Below are 24,990 nucleotides of genomic sequence, written 5' to 3' on the forward strand. Positions count from 1 at the left end.
TATAGTATATTTCAATCCCTTTCTATACCTTTGGTAACGCAAGGCAGTAATTACCAGGAGTTATCTTACCCTCGGAGAAGCCTCCATTTTACTAATGTTTTCCAATGTTGTAAAAATGTGCAGAATAAATATTACATTTCAACATTTCTGTCAATGATGATTTGCGTCAGCCTGCGATACATTTCTTTCAGCACGGTGTCAGGTAGGTGGCTATTGCAAACAAATACAAGTGCAAGCAGATATTCTCAAACATAACATAAAATCCAAATACCGCACCTGCCTCACAGATAAGAGCTTTCCAACTAATATAGCTAATATAAACAACATATGTTGCCTTCATTATAAGACTTGTAAGGCTTTTAATTATTTGCACTTACATCATACGTTGCCGTTATAAGACATAAGGCTTAATTATTTGCACTTACATCATATGTTGCTGTCATAAGACAAAAGGCTTTTAATTATTTGCGGCTCCTGTATTTTTTTGGACCAATATGGCGCTTTTAACATTTTGGGTTGCCGACCCCTGGCCTAATGAATGAAGGCTTCATAAAACATATTATTATAGTTAAACCAGATGAGGTGTTGTTTTCTTAAGAATATAAAGAAAGCCAAAAATAAGAACAAAAGCAATCCCCACCTGGTACCAGCAGTCACCTCCACACAAGTGTAAAAGGCAGGCTCACACTCAAAGTTATTCATGACAATGCCGTGGTAACCATTGATCACGTGTTGGTTGATGCCCTTGCGGCGAAAATGTTCAAGGACTTTGTTGATGCTGTCGCTGCCATTCAGGATAGCCTGGAGGGAAGATAATATTGATACATTTATATTAAAAATGTGACAACAGGATGGGTACTTTAAAAGCAGAAACAAGATGGGTCAGTCGCAACAGGGAGTTTGTCTATGAAATCAACATGGCATCTTTTTTTGTTCAGTCACTATTCGACAGGGATCAGGCTGACTTATACGCAGGGTAATTACAGTAACTGAATAAGGCAGCAAGACAAATTTGAAGTCTGTAGTAAGGGGGATTAATGATTACATTTAATAACTATTTTGACATTATGCCGTTTGATTCTTTTGCCATTTGCCAATTTCACCCGATGCCTTCGAATGTTCGTGCATTTGAAAAGGTTTAAAAGATGCGTGTCAAGAAAGGACCGCTACAGGCGCAAAACCCTGTAGAGCTGTTATGCAAGTCACAGACAGACCTTGCCGGTGGCTGCTCGAAGGAGCTGCTGTTTCTTCTCCAGGTCCTCACGCTTGGCTGCCAGGGCTTGCTGCTCTGCATTCTCCTCACGCCACAGGTAGCTGGGCAGACACACAATATCGCACATTGTTACACTTATGTCACACCTAAAGCAAGGATACTGAAAGGCCAATCAGAGGTAAAGGCATATCAAGGAAGCAAGTGTAAAACACTGGTGTGGAAGCTAGATAAAGACACAAAGAAGTAAATTAATGTATAGTTCCAATACATAGTCATAAGGGTGTTATTGCAGAACAAAACAAAAAAATTAGTAAATTGTTGTATTACAAAATACTAGCTATGGATGATTTATAATGATGTGCCTCTAATAATGCAGTTATTATAGCATGTTTTCACCCTGTGTTTCCATTTTTAATGTTGAAACAATTGCATAATAGGGTATTTTTTTACAACAATTTAAGACAGATACTTACTTTCTTTCACTCTGCAGCTCGTCCTTCCGGTTCTTCACTTCGTAGTACTTTTTGTCCAGCTCCTCAACTCGGGTCTTGACCTCGTTTAGATCTTGATCAAGTTTCTGCGGAGACAAATAAAGTGTGACAAGGCAAAAATATTCATTTTTTTAATCATTGATTTATTTTTAAGGAAAAAAACATTACTTATTCATATTTCATTGATTGATATATTGCATCAAGACAAAATTGTTTAAATCGATTGATTTATTTTGTAAGGAAAAAATAAACATTACATATTCATATTTCATTGATAGACATATTGTATCGATTGATTTTATCGATACTTGAAAAAGGTAAATGTTAGAATTAAGAACGGCAGATTTAATATGAAGTATAGCACTTTTAACAATAAGGACGTTAAGTCTGTCTGGCCATCTGTGGTCAAAACAATGGCGGATACCTACGGTAGCCGAAAAAGGTTAGAACAAACGCAAACATCACAACACTATTTAATAAATTACAACACAAAAACTTTCAGCTACAGCACAATTGCAAAATCGAAGACAAAAATGACACAATAACATAATGCCTCAATTTTAAGCCAAAAAATATGCAATCGACAACAGAAGTGACAGCGTAGCAAGTTATGGTGAGGCACCCATTTTCGGAACACAACATGAAAATGTATTTCATCAAAAATAAATAGAAGAAATGGATCAAGGAGGCTATGACAATTCGGAAGCGAGGGGCCAACACAATCAACAGGAATGAGGCGGAATACATACTTCCGCACAATTGGCACGCGGAGAACAGATACTGTATGGCCGGGTCGGGGAACAATTACCGTAATTTCCGGACTATAAGCCGCTACTTTTTCCCCTCGTTCTGGTCCCTGCGGCTTATACAAGGGTGCGGCTTATTTACGGCCTGTTCTTCTCCGACACCGACGAAGTGGATTTCGGTGGTTTTAGTACGCAGGAGGAAGACGATGACATAATGATTAAAGACTGACTTTTCATATACCGGTAGGCTGGTTATTTTGATAACGTACAGGCGAGCACTTTGTATTACTTTGCACCGTTGTATTATTTGTACTCTGCACAAATGCTGTTCGCCATGTCAAAGATGTGAAAGTTTGATTGAATGATTGAAAGATTTATTGTAAATAAATGGGACGCTTTGCGTTCCCAAACAGTCATCTCTGTCCCGACAATCCCCTCCGTGGTAGCAGGAACCCCTATATACTACGCTAATTACACATCAAAACCCTGCGGCTTATAGTCGGGTGCGGCTTATATATGGAGCAATCTGTATTTTCCCCTAAATTTAGCTGGTGCGGCTTATAGTCAGGTGCGGCTTATAGTCCGGAAATTACGGTAGCAGGAAAATGTACTCTTAAAATGTTGGTTACTATACTTTTATTGAAAATTCCTTGAATGTTGACAATGTGAGCAGAAAATATTTCCTCTTGTTAATTCAACCTGAAGTGTTGGTTGCATTTTATTCACAAAAGATGTGAATGCCTTGGCCATTATTTTTGTGTTTACTTGCTTGTATCTAGGGCTGGGCGATATATCGATATACTCGATATATCGCGGGTTTGTCTCTGTGCGATATAGAAAATGACTATATCGTGATATTCGAGTTTACGTTCTCACGCAGTTGCTTTTAGCTGCAGGCATTACACTACAGGCTCTTCTCACTCTATCTTGTCTCTCCTTCTCACAGAGACTTGAACAAGAGCACCTTCTTACATATGTCACATACGTATACGCCCTCGAGGAGCAGAGAGGTAGCAGCATGGGTAACGTTAGTTGTGGTGCGAGTGGTAATACGAGAGAAAGAAGGTGCCAATCTGGTAACAAATGAAGGAAGAATTAATTCCCAAGAAAAACAGCACGGGGTCCATCGTCTGGCATCAAGTGGGAATATGTCGAACAGACAACCGTCATTTGTCAAGTGTGGAGCAAAAGCGTTGCTACAAAAAGTAACATTACTGCTAATTTGTAGCATCATTTGAAAAGTCACCTGCTAGAGAATGAAGAGTGCTTACTCCGCATGTCAACATCTCTGTTCGGTGCCACACCAACAAAATGCAGAGGCAACCATTTCCACATCAACACCGTATGAAAAAAAAAAACGACATAAGGAGATAACGTCCACCGGAACCTACCACATAGTGAAGGACGTACACTATTTGATTTCCTATTATGCAGCTCATTTTTATTTGACACTTATTGAAATATCTTGACATCATGCACAGAAGTGCACTTTATTTGTTTTAAACTATTGTAGTGGCGTTCTGTACAAAAAGTGCACTTTAATTTAGCGTTGTTTTGATTTGTCATCTTAGTGACATAATGCACAAAAGTGCACTAATAGTTTGTTTTAAAATGTCTCTGAACATCTTGCACTTTCTGTTTTGAAATGACATGAATGTTTGTGCCACTGCTTAATAAGTGTTTAATTAATAAATACAGTTTTGGTCAATTGACTTAGTTGTGATTTCCCTCTCTGCATGAAAGTTTAAAATGAGCATATATTAATGCAGTATGAACAATAATGTTTTAATGTAGACACATATAATCATCATACTGCTGTGATTATATGCATCAAGTGTTCATTCAAGAATAAGGCAAAATATCGAGATATTTATCGTGTATCGCGATATTGCCTAAAAATATTGAGATATTAAAAAAAGGCCATATCGCCCAGCCCTACTTGTATCCATAATTAATTTATATCCAACTCCCTTACAAGATATAACAGGAATACAGGAAACTTCACTTGCAGAGCATAGTATCCAATATTTATTTGACAATCACAATCTTTTTTTTTTTTGCTAAATAAGTTACTGAATTGTTTCAGATTGTTTCATTTCTAAAAAATATTGTCTCTGTATCACACCGGCCACCACAAACTCTGAATGGGATCGTTGTGACAACGTATTGTTGCACTCCATATTTAAAAAAGACGTGGGAAGACGTATTTGTGGTAAAGTTATTCTATCCCCCCCACCTCTTAATACAATGTATGTTATTTTGGCTGGACATTTTTCCAACATGCTGTTGCTACAAAAAGTACCATTACTACAATATACTTACACTATACTGTTCCAGGTTTTTCTCTTTGTTGGTCTCTGTGTCCTCCAGATCTTTGTTGATGGCTGCAATCTGCCTTTTTTTATCATTAATGGCCTGGTCTAGCGACTTCAGCTCTTTCTTTATCCATTTATCCCTTTCCTCTTTGGAGGTGAACTGACTGCCACGGCCCTGCTTGGCATACAAGTCTGTCCTCTCTTGAGTAGCCTGGGCCAGTCTAGAAAATATTGTCAGAGACAAAACATCATCTCACCAAACAGAAATCACTAATTGATTATATTGTAAGTCAAATGTATTAGCTACAAATGTACTATGATGTTGACAATTGGTAGTCATTTGAAATCAAGAATGTCCATGTTCTCCAATGGTAATCTACTAGAAAAAAGCCTTGGCATGTAGAAAATATACTTTTCCATAAAAATATCAAAGGTATGGGAGTGTATTTATAGATGTAAGTGTATATAATAACATTATGCACCCACCTAATGACCTCCCACTGCCACGGTCAAAATACAATTAAATTAGATGACTAACTCTTGAAACTAGGGCTGCTCCCCAGTTGCTTGGGGAACTAAAGCTGTGAGTGAGTCATCTCTACCTGGAGATACCCCGCTCTTCTTTTTCTTTCACCATATTGAATTTTGGCTCCGTCTCCTGTAGTTCTTTTTGTTTCTCCTCGATTTTCTCCAGCAACTTCTGACGCTCTTTCAAAAGGCGTTTCTAGTGGAGTGCATCGTTTTAGAACACAAGTTAAATAATGAATTAAAGAAAAAGGGAAAAAGAGTAATCATGAAAACAATATCCCACATGCATGTCTGGCTATTTTTTGAGCAGTATGAATCAGGATGAGTTCACTGTGCACAATATGTCAATATATGTTGCAGTATTTTAAACGATGCAGCTACAACTCAAAAGCAGTAAGACTGAAATAATGGGTTGCATTTGGCTTTGCATACTTTCTTCTAGCTTCACATGACTATCAAATGCTGAAAATAGAATCTTTGTAGACTGAGAAAAGTGACACATTAAGTTGGTCAACCCTCAAATAATCATTAAGGCTACAGATAGTGACGGCACTTCTCCATTTGCTCCAATAACATTTGGCAGATTCTAAGCCAGCAGTCTGCCTGGGACCCATCATGGTGTTCACAAAAACTGAGCCAATAAAGCTGCTGTGCAAGACCGTCATACTCACACGTGCACACAAGTACACTGTAAATATGAGACCATACGGACAGTGAGTCATACCAGCTCTGCAAACATAAACCCATGCCAGTAAAAGATGTATAGTTTGATTATGCAGGCTGCTGCTTCGGTCTCTTAAATCACAAATAGCAACACAAGAAGAGCCTTCCTTTTGCAATAGAACTGATTCATTGCAAGCGTAGATGGTTATTATCATTAAAGAAGAAAATTAGATGCCAGAAAATTTGTTATAGATATATAATCTAATTACCAAGATATCTCAATCTAATAACTAAGACAAATGTCTACATGCAATTGTAGCTGAGGCAAACAAATAAAAGTGGAACAATTGTGCACATGATGGGGCTGTGAATAGGGGGTACACATGCAGCGATGCAAGGGAAGCGAGTGTTGATAGTGAGCACTGTGACGCAGATGGGAGGCTTCCATACCCTCTGTTCGCTGTTGCCTGCCAGCTCATCCTGCAGGTCCTTGGCCTTCAGCTCTAGTTTGGTCCTCTGTTTAATCTGCTCCTGGCGCTCAGCCGACAATTGCTCCCTCTCTTCCTTCATGGCCGAGATCTTGGATTTTAATTCTCGCACAACACGCTCTGTCTCCTACACAAGGGCAGTTAGAGGAGCAGTTAATGCTATTCAATTCATTCATATGAGTTTAACTTCAGTTGACTTTTTAGGAAGGTACTTATTTATTATAAATTAATGTGCCCAAAAAATTGTCAGTAGTGTTTTTGTAAGGGTTGAGTATCGTTCACAAAATATGATTATATCATACGTTTGTTATTTACCAAGCAGTAAAGTTTTTCTGTATAATTTTAACAACTTTGTAAAGCATTTAAAACATTGATCATGATAAAATAAACTTGTTAAGAGCGTCACCAGATGGTTGTAGGACTGCCAGCGTTAGATTCTTCTGCCACCAACCCAACAAAGCAAACATTTGGCGTGGTTTTATCTCTCCTACTGTTTAAAACTGTTCTCTAAAACTCAAAGAGTATGAACTAGTCCCAATGACAGTTTGTTGATTGGTTATTTCAGCAGTTCTCAGTTATTTTCTGACATGCTACCCCAGGGGACAGCTTTTAAACAATTTAAATATTATTGGGAACCTGATAATATTTATCTATTCGTACAAACACTGACACAAAGTTGCTGGCACAACATTTATGCATACAATAACAACTATCAAACATATTTATAAATTGAGACACACATGTACAAAGTTTTGGTAAATTGTCACTACCTAAAAAGGAAAAACAGGAATGGAATGAGAAGGACATCAATTACCGTAACTTTCACAGTTACATTACAGTAGTTTCTATTATTTATTTTTTTACCTCTACTTTGTCTCTGGCATCTTGCTGAGCATCACGTAACTGTCTGGATTTATCACCACACGTCTCTCTCTTGGAGGACAGCTGAAAAAACAACACAAAAACATGACTATATGTTGGGATTTGATACAACAGAAGTTGTAATTTTGATGACTTCTAAATATTAAAATAAGCAAGGAAAGAACTCTAAAAGTGATCCGGAATGGGGGTAATATTTTAACAACAATTACCTCGTCCAGTTTAGCACGGGTTTCATTGAGCTCCTGGTTGTAGATGGTGTACTCAAGGGCCCTTCTCATCTTGTCCCACTTTTGGTATTGAGCAAGCTCCTCTTTCTCATCTTCCAGAGTGTGCAGACGCTCCTCAATGTACTTCAACAGTTCATTGATCTTTTCCCTCTTTCCCTCTGATAAACACAATCATTATTAATATTTACTGCTAAAGGGGACACAAACAGGGTAACTGATTAAGTGGCATAATTATCTAAGAAACTACAGTATATTGTCATTTTTATGGGTGACAAAATTGGATTGTGTCAAAACAGCTAATTTTGCCTCCAGTATTGTTAATCTGACCACCCCTCCCTGTACCAAAGCAACACAATGGGAGACAGTGTGTTGTTATATCATGGCTTGGAACCCACCTGTTTCCTTCATGAGTGAAATACTCTCCTCTTTGCGTTCATCATACACTCGTGTTCCTGCTACCTCTCTCAATAGTTTCAGACGCTGGGAGTCAGGAGCGGTGGCCATTTGGTTGATCTGGGTCAGATATGATAAAGATTTGTCAAGTACAACATTATATATTTTGTGCCTGTCATTATTTTATCAAATCTCACATTTGATGACTGTTATTGATTTTTACAAGGTAACAATACTTATGATGCATTAAAACACGTTCAAGTTTGATCACCTTGCCCTGCTTGACGATGTAGTAGGGGTTACAGCGGGAGAAGCCAGCACTTTCCAGAAGGTTCATCACATCATTCTTACTGCACCAATCACAGACACCATCAAACATGTGATTACATGAATTCACTGACTCACTATTTCCTGTGATTAAGACATGGCCAGTTGCTATGCAGTAACACTTACGTCACCATCTTCTTGTCCAAAAAATACTGGTCCTTCTTTGCACCGATGACACGACGAAGGGAGACTTCCTCTTTGTCAATCTGGGGGGGGTTGACACAATCACAAATGGCTGCTTATGGCATCTTATCCTGCATCCACATGATCAATTTTTTTTACACCAAATAGATTTTCCAATTTAGGGGACATGCCTTTTATGAAAAGTAATAAGAAGTAGGACAACACACAGTGAAGGTGACAATTTACACAAATTATTTAACTTATTTGACCTTACAAATAACTTTCATTCATGAGGTATCATATTGGCTCTTAATTAGTCATTAAGTACTTATTAATGCCTTATGAAGAACTTAATAAAAACAATCAATAATTACAACGAAAGATGTTAGAAATTGCTATAAAACAAGAGGGTAGGATTAAATAAACTGTGCTGCTTCCTACTTCTTTTTGAAAATATAGGAATGAGAAACTGGAAATACGTACGGTATAGTAACTGTATGCATGTGCAAAATAAACTAATGCCATAACCATATTTTGTTGGTACAACTTGCTATTAATGTGTTATATAGCTGCATGAAAAAAATCAAAAAAATAATTGAGTCACGATTTTTCTTGCTTAGAATTGACATTGCAATTCTCTTGAACCATTTGTTTTTACACGTGCGTGTGCACCTACAGGGACAGCGTGGCGAAGTTGGTAGAGTGGCTGTGTCAGCAATCGGAGTGTTGCTGGTTACTGGGGTTCAATCCCCACCTTCTACCATCCTAGTCACGTCCGTTGTGTCCTTGGGCAAGACACTTCACCCTTGCTCCTGATGGCTGCTGGTTAGCGCCTTGCATGGCAGCTCCCGCCATCAGTGTGTGAATGTGTGTGTGAATGGGTGAATGTGGAAATACTGTCAAAGCGCTTTGAGTACCTTGAAGGTAGAAAAGCGCTATACAAGTATAACCCATTATCATTTATTATTTACATGACACTTTTTAAAAATTATTATCATTATTTTTAGACTCCTCGTTGTCTGGTTCTGCTTAAAGGGAACGATTTATTTAAAACCAACTTTTCTTACCTATTGGTACCTGTTCTGTATTTGGGATCTGTATAAGTCCCAAAAATTTAAAACAATGAAGGCATGGCGAAGATATTTATAAAACAGTCTTGCCTTTTCCTCCAAACGAACCGTTTGGAATTTGCTCAATTTGAAGTTTTTCTAATTTGTGATATCCCCATATATGGTAAGGTTTTGCCTGTTTGCCAGCGACATAAAGCTAACACTACAAATAGAATTATGGTTGCTCACAGAGCCTGCCACACGAGCTAATCCCTGACTAACAGCTACAAAAAGTACAGACTAAAACTACTGTAATGTCAATCTTGCACTTAGAGACCCCATATCCATCCACCGCTAAAAGACACGGCAAAACACAGTATGTAATGTTTTATTTGGCTAAAGAAATGTGCCTTACATTTATATACCGTATTTTTCGGAGTATAAATCGCTCCGGAGTATAAATCGCACCGGCCGAAAATGCATAATAAAGAAGGGAAAAAACATACACTACCGTTCAAAAGTTTGGGGTCACATTGACATGTCCTTATTTTTGACGGAAAAGCACTGTACTTTTCAATGAAGATAACTTTAAACTAGTCTTAACTTTAAAGAAATACACTCTATACATTGCTAATGTGGTAAATGACTATTCTAGCTGCAAATGTCTGGTTTTTGGTGCAATATCTACATAGGTGTATAGAGGCCCATTTCCAGCAACTATCACTCCAGTGTTCTAATGGTACAATGTGTTTGCTCATTGGCTCAGAAGGCTAATTGATGATTATAAAACCCTTGTGCAATCATGTTCACACATCTGAAAACAGTTTAGCTTGTTACAGAAGCTACAAAACTGACCTTCCTTTGAGCAGATTGAGTTTCTTGAGCATCACATTTGTGGGGTCAATTAAACGCTCAAAATGGCCAGAAAAAGATAACTTTCATCTGAAACTCGACAGTCTATTCTTGTTCTTAGAAATGAAGGATATTCCACAAAATTGTTTGGGTGACCCCAAACTTTTGAAAGGTAGTGTATATACGTCGCACTGGAGTATAAATCGCATTTTTGGGGGAAATTTATTTGATAAAATTCAACACCAAGAATAGACATTTGAAAGGCTATTTAAAATAAATAAAGAATAGTGAACAACAGGCTGAATAAGTGTACGTTATATGATGCAAAAATAACCAACTGAGAACGTGCCTGGTATGTTAACATAACATATTATGGTAAGAGTCATTTAAATAACTATAACATATAGAATATGCTATAAGTTTACCAAACAATCTGTCACTCCTAATCGCTAAATCCCATGAAATCTTCTTCCTCTGTCGCTTCTAAACAACTCTGCCAACTCCAAAGGTAGACAATGCGCCGCTTCCTCTTCTATCGGTATGTCGCTTACGTCAAAGTCATCGTCAGTTGCAGTTCCAATTATTCCAGACTTTCTGAATCCGGACAGGATGGTTTCGGTAGTCACTGAAGCCCCGAAGCCCATGCTTTGTCGATCCATCCAATGACATCCAGAAAAGTTGCATGGCGCATTCTCCCGGTTGCCGTGAAGCTGTGTTCTCCATCCATCATCCACTGCTCCCACAGGTTGCGCAGGACTACCTTAAAGCTCCTATTCACGGAGATGTCAAGTGGCTGGAGTATTTTGGTTAAGCCTCCAGGGATAATGGCAGGTATGGAGTTTAAAACTTTTAATACATTTTTTATCTGTGGCGTGATGTGCATGCTATCCATCACAAGCAGAGCTTTGCGTGCTAAGTAGCCATCCGGACACTTAATGTAGCACTTTGTAAGCCATAGGTTCATCATTTCTTGATTCATCCACCCTTTCTCATTCACGGTGACTGCAACTGAGGGGGATTTAATTTTTGGCATGGTTTTTCGTTTGAAAATGACCATTGGTGGCAATTTTGATCCATTTCCACAACATGCCAGCATCACTGTGAAGTGTGATTTCTCATTACCAGTTGTTACAATATTGACACTCTTTTGCCCTTTCTCTGCAACACTTCGGCCCATGGGAATGTCAAACGTGAGGGGGACCTCGTCCATGTTAATAATATGATCTGGTGTCACGTTGTGCTCACTTTCATACTTTTCAATTAATTTGCGGAAACTGTCTACCTTGGATTGGAAGTCTGCTGGCAGTTTTTGGCACATGGTTGTCCTTGCTCTGATAGAGAGGTGATTGCGTTGCATGAAGCGGCAACACCAAGAAGGTCCTCCCGCAAAGTCATTTAGATTCATCTCCTTGGCAACTACCTGGGCGTGGAGACGCAACTGTACGGTTGACAAGCCTCTCCCAGCAGCACGTTGTTCAAGCACCCATTTGTGAATTTGTTCCTCGTACTGTGGCCACCTAGCTTTTAACCCGCAATTAGCTTTTTTAGTTTTCTTCATTTCAGTAATAGTAGCCTCCGCTTTTCACCAGTCCCTTACAAGTTTCTCGCTTACTCCAAACTTTCTTTCTGCTGCTCGATTGCCGTTTCCTGCTGCATATTTCATTACTTCCAGCTTGTAACCTGCAGTATATGATTTCCTTTTCCGTGCCATTTTTGTTCAGCCCTTCTCAGTTTTTATAAGTTACCGGCAATGTTGAAATGGTGGAAGTAGTACCGTAGCAGGTAGCATCTTCTTTTCCCACAATGCACTTCTGCCATGACCCGCCTCCGCCGAATTTTCATTGGTTGACGTGTGTGTGACGATTTCTGATATCCGGCTAGTCTCTTACGTGAATGAGATAAATAACATTATTTGATATTTTACGGTAATGTGTTAATAATTTCACACATAAGTCGCTCCGGAGTATATGTCGCACCCCGGCCAAACTATGAAAAAAACTGCGACTTATAATCCGAAAAATACAGTACTCTGAGCAGTATACTGTATTTTTTGTAATGTGTGCCTTTTGTGCGTAATCTTATTTTTTCACTTGTTTGCACTAATTGATTACACTCCGCAATGGCATATTTATTTTTAAGTCAGCACTTTGTCTTTTGTACATTTTATTTTATTACTGATTAATTACATTTAAGTTTTATTTAGAAATTAAAGCCAAGTTCACAGATGTTTAAAAATATAAGTGCAATAAAAATGTTTTACATAACGTTGTGAATAATCTTGATTATTAATCGTGATTTCAATATTAATGAAAATCAGTGTGATTATTATTTTGGCTATAATTGTGCAACTCTATTTTAAGGGCTGCGTCAGTTGGGCTGTGGTGTGAAGCGGGAATAGCCGTGTGTTGTGGCTCGGGTTGTACGGTATACCGGTATTAGTATAGTACTGCGATACTAATTAATCATATTCGGTACTATACCGCCTCTAAAAAGTAATTTTTTTAGCACTTTGCCTTTTATTTATTTCAAAATGGACAACATTTTATTAGGCATTAAACAATTTGTAACAGCTGAATGAGCAGCATTTAGAAGTCGATGAAAAACTTACAGCCATTAAATATTTGTCCGCTTTATTATCCGTTTAGTGGATTAATTGTTAAACTAATCGATAACTAATCGACTATCCAAATAATCGTTAGTTGCAGCCCTAGCGGACTGAGAGCGTAGGACTTAAACAGGCAGGACAAGCTGGTAAGGAAGGCCAGTAACGTGGTGGGAGTGAAGCTAGACCAGGGGTCGGCAACCTTTACCACTCAAAGAGCCATTTTGGCAAGTTTCACAAATTAAAGAAAGTGATGGGAGCCACAAAAAAAATGTACAATTTAAAATGAAAAACACTGCATACAGAGCTTAAATGCTTTGTGCTATATTAACCAGGGGTCTCCGACACACGCACCGGCACGCACTTTAATGTGGACATTTGATGTTAGTGCAGCCCGCGAGTTTTGAATGAATGGCGCTTGATAGCGTCATACTTGCCAATCCTCTCATTTTTCCCCGGGAGACTCCCGAATATCAGAGCGTGATGACACCGCCCTCTACAGTCTGCCCTAAAAGTGTACCTGCTTGACCACACGTAAGTGACAGCAAGGCGTACTACCTCAGCAACCACACATCTTACACTGACGGTGCCAATACCCAGAATCCCATGCAGCACTAACTCTTCCGTACTAGTTCAGCAACCACACATCTTACACTGACGGTACCAATACACATCTGACACTGACGGTACCAATACACATCTTACACTGACGGTACCAATACCCAGAATCCCATGCAGCACTAACTCTTCCGCTCAACCAACGCAAGGAGAGGGGGGGGGGGGTTGATGTGTGGGGGGGTTGTGGTAGCGGGGTGTATAATCTAGACCGGAAGAGTTAGGACTGCATGGGATTCTGGGTAATGGTTGTGTTGTGTTTATGTTGTGTTACAGTGCAGATGTTCTCCAGAAATGTGTTTTTCATTCTTTTTTGGTGTGGGTTCACAGTGTGGCGCATATTTGTAACGTAACAATGTTAAAGTTGTTTGATACGGCTACCGTCAGTGTAAGCTGTGTGGCTGATGAGTAAGTATGCTTTGCTGTCTCCTGTGTGTGCGATTAATAACAACATGCAACATGCGGCTGGACTGGCACGCTGTATGTAAATGCTATAGAGGACAATTACTGCAGTGCAATCAGGGCACGCCCTTTATCTAGTATTTATAGTCTAAATAGGATTATTTTTTCCCTGGGAGTTATTTATGAGAGACACTGAGATCCATAAGTCTCCTGGGAAAATCGGGGGGTCGGCAAGTATGTAGCTGAGCCGCATCAGAGTGGTCAAAGAGCCGCATGCGGCTCCGGAGCCGCGGGTTGCCGACCCCTGAGCTAGACTCTCTGGCGGTGGTGTTAGAGAGGAGAAGTCTAGCAAAGCTCCTAGCCATTATGGACAACACCTTCCACTCACTACACTCGGACCTGGCGGAGAGAATGAGCACGTTCAGTGGAAGGCTCAGACTCCCAAAATGCAACACGGAACGACACAGGATGTCCTTCATACCGACAGCCACCAGACTGTATAATGCATATGTTCCTTTTTGACTGTACTTATATGTATAATAGACTGTATTGATATTATTCACATACAAATAATGCTGTATAATAGACTGTATATAAGTTATTCACATGTGAATAATGCTGTATAATAGACTTTGTTATTCACATGTGAATAATGCTGTATAATAGACTGTATTTATATTATTAACATGTAAAAATACCTAAATGTTTATTGTCTATTGTAAGCGAACTGTGGTGCTGAATTTCCCCCAGGGATCAATAAAGTACTTTCTATTCTATTCTAGTATGTAATTTTGGCTGCATTTTTGACAGTTTGTCTCTCTTATAGACCGCAGCAAATGTTACCCAGCTTGCAAAGATTGTAATAAATCCATTAGAAGAAGACAGCCTGCCATTTCCTTTAACTTGACACACATCGATACCTTTGGCCATTGTAAGCCAGTAATTTTCAGGAGTAATCTCACCCTCTGAAAAGCCTCCGTTTTACTAATGTATTCCAATGTTTCAAAAATGTGTAGAATAAATATTAAATATCAACATAATTTGTTGCCTTCATTGTAAGACTTATGTAGAGATTTTATTTTTTCTGGCTCCAGACAGATTTTTTGTGTATTTTTGGTCCAGTACGGCTCTTTCAACATTTTAGGTTGGCCGAAGCCTGGGCTATACCGTATGCATCCATATATACATTTTCAAGTAAAATACCCTCATTTTCAGTTTTATATTTTGCCGTGGCGAATTGGCGAACAATAATCAGTGGCTGAATAAATGGAACACCACTGGTGACATCTTTTTCTCTGTGCGCCACCATCTTTTCGTGACGCAAAATATGCAACGTCAACCTATTTACTGTACATCACCGATGACATTGACTACTTTTTATTTGAGTGTTTGAATGTTTATCTTCTTCCGTTTGAATTTGTAAAAGTTGAGTGTTTATTTTCATGTTAAAGGAAAAAACCTGTTTTGGGTGCGTCACGTCCCACAGTGACACCACGCAAATTCACTTCATGTTGTCATATTGCTTCAATATCTCTCTGTCGAAGAGAGCGCAGCCTGTATGGTTTTACGTGCATAATTAAGTATATCTTAGTTGTTCAAACAGTAAAGTGTTTATACAAGTTTAGATTGTAAAATGCTTTCAAAGGGGAAATAGTTTAATTTCTCTTTTATTCATGTAAGCATTCAAGCTAGCTAGCACTAGTTTGCTTTTCCAATTAATAAGCGGTGTCAACAGCACCAGAGTTTATCAAAGTGTTATCAATCACAGTTTTACAATAATTTTAATTTAAAACGAGAATACTAACCGTGGGAAGTTTTACTGTGGTTCATCATTATACCATTTATCGTTACTTCCCTATTGACAAATTGCCCCAGCTCTACCTCATTTGAGTCTTTTTTAATAATTATAAATAATGGATTCGATTTTATATCGCGCTTTTCTATTATTAGATACTCAAAGCGCTCACAGAGAAGTGGGAACCCATCATTCATTCACACCTGGTGGTGCTAAGCTAGCTGCCCTGGGGTAGACTGACGGAAGCGAGGCTGCCAGTTTGCGCCTACGGCCCCTCCGACCACCACCTATCATTCATTCATCATTCATGCAAGGGTGAAGTGTCCTGCCCAAGGACACAACGGCAGCAATTTGGATGTCAAGAGGCGGGGAGCGAACCTGCAACCCTCTGGTTTCTGGCACGGCCGCTCTACCCACTACGCCATAGCGCCCCTTACCTCCAGATGTGCACAAACTACAGTGAAATCAAAATGTGAAAAATAATAACTATACTACATAAGATTTCGGCCTTGAGATGCAGCGGCCTTGAGATGCAGAAAGTTATCTGCAATGGCTTGAAAAAAAAACAGTGCTTCTGTAATTAATATCTTAATATTATATGGCAATGTTATGTTGTGATACATCACATAATGTGTAGGGTTTTGAGTTTAAGGAAGGAACTAGCTATGCAAATTAGATCTTAAGGAGAAATGGCTTGTGAGTCCTGGTCCAACCCAAACAATAATACATTTCTAACTTGAATTTGCATGATATACTGTATATAATTCGTTGGATGCACAAGCAGGGAAAAACAACACAAAACGTTTGTCTGTCTTACCGGTAGACGGTTGTCAGAGTTGTCAAATATAATTTCCACAAATGCAGAAATAACACGAGGCCCAGTTCCCTCCTACAGATACATCATGGAGGGATATAATTGATGTACTTATACAAATGAATGTTTAAAATTGTGAGAGCTTGCAGGTACTTACATGGAGCAAGGCCAAGCGCTGTTCAGGTCGAAGATGGCTGAACTCATCACTGAGCACAAACTGAATGGCTGAGGAGGATAAGGACAACAAAAAAAGAGTGATCAGTTGCCTCCAAATGAAAGAACTGACTTACAGTATGTTGTTCAGAAACATTTCATGGGGGCTCACTTACCATAGAAAAAGTTACTTTTTCCTGATCCATTTCGCCCAACTATGACAGAAGAAACAATATGAGGAGAACATTGTCACAAAAAACAATGCAAGTTCAGCTCAATAAATTAGAATGCAAAGTATTCAATTCAGACTATGGCTATGTTCACACAGCAGGATAGGATGTCCGACTCTGATTTGTTTGTCGAATCCAATCTCTTCAAGTTTGCTGTGAACGCAATCTGACTTCATACCATTCCATAATTTAATTCCACATACTGATATGCTAAAGCAGCGATTCTCCAACTGTGGTACGTTTGGGATATCACCTGGGCGATATGGCCTAAAAATACAATATCCGATTTTTTCACAAAAAAATTGATTAACCATTTTTACCCCTACTTTTTAAAGAAACCAATGAATGACAAGAGATAACATTGACATTAATAAAGTGCAAACTTAAAACTTCTGTCTTGAAAAAAATACTTCTGTAAATAAAAATGTAGCATTACATATTGCATGCAAATAAATACATTCCAATTAATCAATAAAGACACCAATCATCATTAAATATTACTACAAATCAATCAGACCAATAAAGTGAACATTTAAAACATCTGTTTTGAATAAACTACTACTGTAAATAAAATATAGTATTATACATTGTATGCAAATAAATAACGTTGAGATGACTACATAATTTTAGAAAGTTGATAAACACCGGCTTTTCCACGAAGTATCCTGGGCTCCTTGTTAGTGTGTATTGATGTTAGAAACAATTTACAATTCATTGTGCATGTAATATATCACCATATTGATGATTACATGCATTATAATTCCAAGAGATTTGCAGCAGCACATGCGCGTACCAGCTGTCCGGTTTGGATGTGCAGAGTAACTGCTTTAGTGATTCTCCATATTGTACATGGTACCTTGTGTAAATGATTTCAACACAGTAAGCTACTTCAGAGTTGGAGTTTGTTGTTGTTGCGTCCTTGTTCACCCAGTAAAGAATTGCTCCTTGTTCACCTAGTAAAGAATTGCATTTCCCACCACTCGGCTCGTTGCCGTTTCAGATGCTAGAAGAAGTTTGTTGTGCTGCTGCCTTTTTTAAATAAACTTTGCTGCGTGCGATCACTTGTTCCACACCTGTTGTCGTAAATATAAAGCGCTGGCATCACTTTTCCTTTCTTTGGAGCCAACATCTTGTTCTCGTTAGCATTAGCAATGTTTTGCTAGGCTTGTGGATCTCTGCTAAGGAAGTAAGGGGGTGGGCGAGGGCTACAGAAGCTGATGTGGGCAAAAAATATGCTGGAGCATGAGGAGAAAAACATATTTTATATTTTCTAAATCTTCTGCAATTAAAAAAAACCTTTAATTTATTGATATAATTGCCCAGGCCTACGTGTACCACTAGTAGTACGCGGGCTCCATCTAAATGGTACGCCAAAGAATCACTTGATTAAAGTACAGTGTTTTATTTTCCTATTTTTAACCACAGTGTAACTATTCAAACGGTGTGTAATGTTACAGTGGCCAAATATATTAAATACACTTGTTAAATAAAACCTCTGCCTTTTTTTTAATGAATACTCAGACCTACTGCACTACTTGTACAGTATTTACATGTTTGTCATTATGGTGGTACATAGAAAGACATGTTTTTCCTGTGGTGTTATTTGGTGAAAAAAGTGTGAAAACCACTGTTCTAAAATTTGTAAGTGCTGTACGTAGGGCTGGGCCCATATTCGATAAATCCATTAACTGACGATAAATGAAAATTAATGTTGGTAATAGAGATGTCCGATAATATCAGACTGACGATATTATTGGCCGATAAATGCTTTAAAATCTAATATCGGAAATTATCGGTATCTGTTTCAAAAAGTAAAATGTATGACTTTTTAAAATGCCGCTGTACGGAGTGGTACACGGACGTAGGGAGAAGTACAGAGCGCCAATAAACCTTTAAGGCACTGCCTTTGCGTGCCGGCCCAATCACATAATATCTACGGCTTTTCACACACACAAGTGAATGCAATGCATACTTGGTCAACAGCCATACAGGTCACACTGAGGGTGGCCGTATAAACAACTTTAACACTGTTACAAATATGCGCCACACTGTGAACCCACACCAAACAAGAATGACAAACACATTTCGGGAGAACATCCGCACCGTAACCCAACATAAACACAAACACAACAGAACAAATACCCAAAACCCCTTGCAGCACTAACTCTTCCGGGACGCTACAATATACACCCTCCGCTACCCCGCCCCCCCAACCCTGCCCACCTCAACCTCCTCATGTCCCAAATTTCAAGCTGCTGTTTTGAGGAATGTTAAAAAAAATTATGCACTTTGTGACTTCAATAATAAATATGGCAGTGCCATGTTGGCATTTTTTTCCTTATTTTGAGTTGATTTATTTTGGAAAACCTTGTTACATTGTTTAATGCAGTGGTTCTCAACCTTTTTTCAGTGATGTACCCCCAGTGAACATTTTTTTTCCATTCAAGTACCCCCTAATCAGAGCAAAACATTTTTGGTTGAAAAAAAAGAAGAGATGAAGTAAAATACAGCACTATGTCATCAATTTCTGATTTATTAAATTGTATAACAGTGCAAAATATTGCTCATTTGTAGTGGTCTTACTTGAACTATTTGGAAAAAAAAGATATAAAAATAATTAAAAACTTGTTGAAAAATAAACAAGTGATTAAATTATAAATAAAGATTTCTACACATAGAAGTAATCATCAACCTTCTTTGGGGATTGTAATAGAGATCCATCTGGATTCATGAACTTAATTCAAAATATTTATTTTTTTGAAGTATTATTCTATAAATATATTTATAAAGGATTTTTGAATGGTTGCTATTTTTAGAATATTTTAAAAAAATCTCACGTACCCTTTGGCATACCTTCAAGTACCCCCAGGGGTACGCGTACCCCCATTTGAGAACCACTGGTTTAATGCATCCAGCGGGGCATCACAACAAAATTAGGCATAATAATGTGTCAATTCCACGACTGTAAATATCGGTATCGGTTGATATCGGAATCGGTAAATAAGAGTTCGACAATATCGGAACATCGGATATCGGCTAAAAAGCTATTATCGGACATCTCTAGTTGGTAAGTTTTCCAGCGTTGATAAATCACCATGCGCATGCTTCAAGAGCATTCACGTTCTTCGCCGCTTTTAGCAGATACGCGTGTTTGTACCATAGCAGGATGAACAGAAGGGGGTGAATTATCTTGTCCTTAAGTGTCTTTGACTCTTTGTGAAGAGACACAGGCCGTTGGCTCGTTAGCATCACACAGTGCAACTAGTTAGCATGTAGCAGCGAACATGGACAAATGATCACAAAATCAAATGCCAATGCACTAATGTGGGAATATTTCAGTTTAAACCTTTGGAACAAGATGAGCCTATCAACACAGAGGAGCCAGTTTGCCAAATGTGTGCGAACACAACAACACCCACTTAAAATACAACCACTCGACAGTCCAAACTCATTTGGCACTTACTTCACGTTTAGTGAAGAAGCCAGGTGACAGGTCAGTCACCGTCAGTGTCAACAAAACAGTGCCAAATAGTGTGCGCTCACAGAAAGTGTGGTTAACTACAACGCCAAATACATGCTGCCATTTAATACTGTTATCAAACCAGCATTTTTAAAAGTGCTGTCATGTTGTCATGTCAGGTTGGTGTTCTTCACTCGGTACCTGATAAACTTAATTTTGTATTGCATATCATCTGTTAATACATATGTTTAAACTACAGTGTTGAGATTGCTACTTCGCACTTTTATTTAAGGATTGACGTGATTGTCAGTTAGGTAATGTACAACTCGAACTCTGCCTACATGTTCAATATTGAAGAGGAACTTTGTCAATACTTTATTTAGCAATTTTATTTACTGTTATGATTGTGTATATTTGAGCCCCCCATCCCGTCCTTAAAATATGTTATTGCTTTCAGTTGTAATGTTTATTCAATTGCAACATTTTGCTAACAAAGTATTTTGTATTGTTATTATTTAACTTGGATATTTAAATGTCTTAATTTCAATTACAATGATAAGATACATAAGAAATACAAGTTCATTGCATTTGAAAGGATACACATGCAATATTATTATGTATTATCGTTAAATTAATGGTTAATTTGGTCTCATAAAAATCATGGCAATAATATTGTTTATCGGCAATAATTTGTTGGTAAACATTGTCGTCCAGCAAAATGTGTTATTGGCCCAGGCCTAGTTGTACGTACATACAAGTGTTTTAAGTTAGATTTTCTCTAAGGTTATATTTCTTGGGAAGCAGGTTATACATTTCCAGGGTTTCCCGCAGCGCAGAGCCACCGCGTAAACCAGGGGTCCCCAAACTAGAGCACTACATGCTTCCATCTGTTGAAAAGCTCTATGGAGATGATTTCATTTTCTAGCATGATCTGGCACCTGCCCACAGTGCCAAAACCACCAGTAACTGGTGTACTGACCATGAACCCCATAGAGAATGTGTGGGGTATTGTGAAGAAGAAGCTGAAAGACACCAGACCCAATAATGCAAATTAGCTAAAGACCGCTATTGAAGCATCCTGGGCATCCATAACACCTCAGCAATGCCACAGGCTGATAGCCTCCATGCCACGCCGCATTGATGCAGTAATCCATGCAAAAGGATTCCCAACCAAGTACTGAGTGCATTAATTGACATTTTCAAATGTTTGATTTTGTTTTGCTGTTATAAATCTTTTTTTTTTACTAGGTCTGAGGAAATATTCTAATTTTTTGAGATACGATTTTTGAGTTTTCTTAAGCTGTATGCCATAATCAGCAATATTAAAATAATAAAAGGCTTGCAAAATTTCAGTTGATGTGTAATGAATCCAGAATGTATGACATTTTTGTTTTTTTAATTGCATTACAGAAAATAAAGGACTTTATCACAATATTCTAATTTTCTGAGACAGTCCAGTATATACACTACCGTTCAAAAGTTTGGGGTCACATTAAAATGTCCTTATTTTTCAATGAAGATAACTTTAAACTAGTCTTAGCTTTAAAGAAGTACACTCTATACATTGCTAATGTGGTAAATGACTATTCTAGCTGCAAATGTCTGGTTTTTGGTGCAATATCTACATAGGTGTATAGAGGCCCATTTCCAGCAACTATCACTCCAGTGTTCTAATGGTACAATGTGTTTGCTCATTGGCTCAGAAGGCTAATTAATGATTAGAAAACCCTTGTGCAATCATGTTCACACATCTGAAAACAGTTTAGCTCGTTACAGAAGCTACAAAACTGACCTTCCTTTGAGCAGATTGAGTTTCTGGAGCATCACATTTGTGGGGTCGATTAAACGCTCAAAATGGCCAGAAAAAGAGTACTTTCATCTGAAACGCGACAGTCTATTCTTGTTCTTAGAAATGAAGGCTATTCCACAAAATTGTTTGGGTGACCCCAAACTTTTGAACGGCAGTATATATATATATATATATATATATATATATATATATATATATATATATACAGCACAGCCCCAGGACAGGTTTTTTTTTAACCAAATGCGGCCCCTGAGTCAAAAAGTTTGGGGACCCCTGCTATAGAACATCTGTGGACAGATCTAAAAACAGCAGTTGGGAGAAGGCACCCTTCAAATCTGAGAGACCTGAAACAGTTTGCAAAAGAAGAGTGGTCCAAAATTCCAGTAGCAAGATGTAAGAAACTAATTGATGGTTACAAGAAGCGATTGATTTCACTTATTTTCTCCAGAGGGTGTGCTACCAAATATTAAGTTGAGGGTGCCAATAATTTTTTCCTGTCCATTTTTGGAGTTCTGTGTAAAATAATACAAGATTTGGCTTTTTTTGTTTGTTTTTGTGCTGTTCCAATACAATCTAAATTAATAAACATGTGAATACCAAAGCAGTTGTAATTTCAACAATTTTCTGGGAGAAGTTGTGCATTATCTGACAGAAATGCAGGGGTGCCAATATCTTTGGCCATGACTGTAGAGATGCACCTGTATGAGCCTTTTTTGTCAACGTTAGAGAGTGCTTGTCTTCATCACAACAATAGCCTGACGACGACAGTCTAATGAACTAAGAGGTGCAAATTATGCAAGACGTCAATACCCACCGATGACATTGTGCTTGGAGCTGAATGGATCTACCACAGTCTGGTCCCTGTAACTTCGGAACCCCTGGATGATGACCTGCAAAAGAAAACATAGATTGTCATCTGTCAGAGTACGCTACAAACCAACTACCTTCTGTGCATGAATTTCACCAACAGTGTTCTTTGTTTTATTAAATACTTGGGCTACCATTCATATAAACAATACATATAAAGGGCTCAAATTTAACCACGGCAATTTCCGCGACCGCCCTCTCATTGGCTGTAATGCCCATAAAAATTGACCAACATTTGCGGCAACAACTAGCTGTGACCGCTCTTGACTTTTCACTTGGTAATGGACGAGGGATATATAATGGTCAACGGCATAATGATAATTTGCGAGGAAATTCCAGACTGTTAGTCATACAGTCTCCTTTATAATACACCGAAACTCCGTCATTTATCCATGAATGTTAGATTACACGAAATCAGGCGCATGCGCAATAACGTTGTTTGATTCATTACTCATGATGGACTAACAACGTTAATTTCGCTTCGAGGGTATCCCTTTGGAGTATACTTAGTCAACAGACCTACATGTCACACTAAGGGTGGGCGTATAAACCTGTGCCATATAGGGAGACCACACTAAACAACAATGACAATTACATTTCGGGAGAATATTTGTACTGCAACACAACATAAACCCAACAGAACACATTCCCAGAATTCCTTGCAGCACCAACTCTTCCGGGACGCTACAGTCATTTTCCCTCGCTTCCTGCCGTGTGTTTAAGAGCGCACTGCTGTTATATGGAGACAGGTGTGGACAATATTGGAGTAACTTGTCCCCACACTAAAAGTATACAGCGAAGGAGAACAACTATATGTTGCTTCCATTTCGACAATACAGCGTCCATCAGCTGCTGTGACAGAGTAAATGAGGTGAGGAAACACGCTGTCACTCCTGCTTTTTTTGTTGTTGTTGGCCAAACTGTTGTACTGCACCACAAGGGGGCATTGGAGAAGAACACATATTGTTTATTATACTTCATCTTCATTAGCCATACTGCTTTGTGTTTTATTTTGATATCAAAAAGTAAACGCCATGTATTTTTTACATTACTTGTGTTTTTTTCATGTCACAAAAGGTATTACTTTAAAAACCATTTGACACATTATTTTGTTGATGTTTTATTGCGTATAGTTAATTCCAGAGGTGTGGACTCGAGTCACATGACTTGGACTTGATTCAGACTCGAGTCATGAATTTGATGACTTTAGACTCGACTTGACAAAATGTAAAGAGACTTGCAACTCGACTTAGACTTTAACATCAATGACTTGTGACTTCACTTGGACTTGAGCCTTTTGACTCGATACTTGAGGGCTAAGACTTGAGACTTACTTATGACTTGCAAAACAATGACTTGGTCCCACCACTGGTCAATTCCTATACCACATATTTCTGCTGAAACTCTTAATGGATCTGTCCCGATACAGCATCTACATGTACATAACTTAAAAAACACTTCCCTCTTAAAAAACACTTCCCTCTATCAAAAGGTAAAAATAGAGATAAAGGCATCATGACATGACAAAAAGCTGACAAGTTTATATCAATAATGATTTTTTTTTTAAGTATTTATATATACCGGTACTGTATGTAACTGTTATGTATGTATGTATGTATGTATATATATATATATATATATATATATATACATATACATATATATATATATATATATATATATATATATATATATATATATATATATATATATATATATATATATATATATATATACACACACGTTAGGTCAGAAAACACTCAGAGGCTATATCATCCCTACAAGCCTGTTTCGCAGGTTTCCCTGCTCGTCGGGGAATTATATAAATATAAAACTATATATATATATATATATATATATATATATATATATATGTGTCCTGGGCATGACGTTAAAGTGCATCCGGCAGTGGAGGCTCCTCTATGGGGTCTTGGGGCACTAGGAG

At 38.2% G+C, this 24,990-nt stretch overlaps 1 protein-coding gene across 1 annotated transcript in view; it reads right to left on the reverse strand.

Moving 5' to 3' along the window:
* Window positions 1-24,990, reverse strand: part of smc3 (structural maintenance of chromosomes 3) — a 53,811-nt gene that overhangs the window by 26,909 nt on the left and 1,912 nt on the right. Inside the window, exons 2-16 of the mRNA XM_062033464.1 lie at window positions 22,993-23,068; window positions 16,855-16,893; window positions 16,683-16,750; window positions 16,529-16,600; window positions 8,400-8,479; window positions 8,218-8,296; window positions 7,949-8,066; window positions 7,536-7,711; window positions 7,309-7,389; window positions 6,407-6,571; window positions 5,368-5,489; window positions 4,773-4,986; window positions 1,687-1,790; window positions 1,215-1,314; window positions 641-801 (exon numbers count right to left, since the gene is read on the reverse strand). Coding sequence (XP_061889448.1) covers window positions 641-801; window positions 1,215-1,314; window positions 1,687-1,790; window positions 4,773-4,986; window positions 5,368-5,489; window positions 6,407-6,571; window positions 7,309-7,389; window positions 7,536-7,711; window positions 7,949-8,066; window positions 8,218-8,296; window positions 8,400-8,479; window positions 16,529-16,600; window positions 16,683-16,750; window positions 16,855-16,893; window positions 22,993-23,068 — 1,655 coding nt within the window. The remainder of the gene's footprint in view (window positions 1-640; window positions 802-1,214; window positions 1,315-1,686; window positions 1,791-4,772; window positions 4,987-5,367; window positions 5,490-6,406; window positions 6,572-7,308; window positions 7,390-7,535; window positions 7,712-7,948; window positions 8,067-8,217; window positions 8,297-8,399; window positions 8,480-16,528; window positions 16,601-16,682; window positions 16,751-16,854; window positions 16,894-22,992; window positions 23,069-24,990) is intronic.

The sequence above is a fragment of the Entelurus aequoreus genome, linkage group LG22, assembly GCF_033978785.1.
Source record: "Entelurus aequoreus isolate RoL-2023_Sb linkage group LG22, RoL_Eaeq_v1.1, whole genome shotgun sequence".
Classification (NCBI taxonomy): Eukaryota; Metazoa; Chordata; class Actinopteri; order Syngnathiformes; family Syngnathidae; genus Entelurus; species Entelurus aequoreus.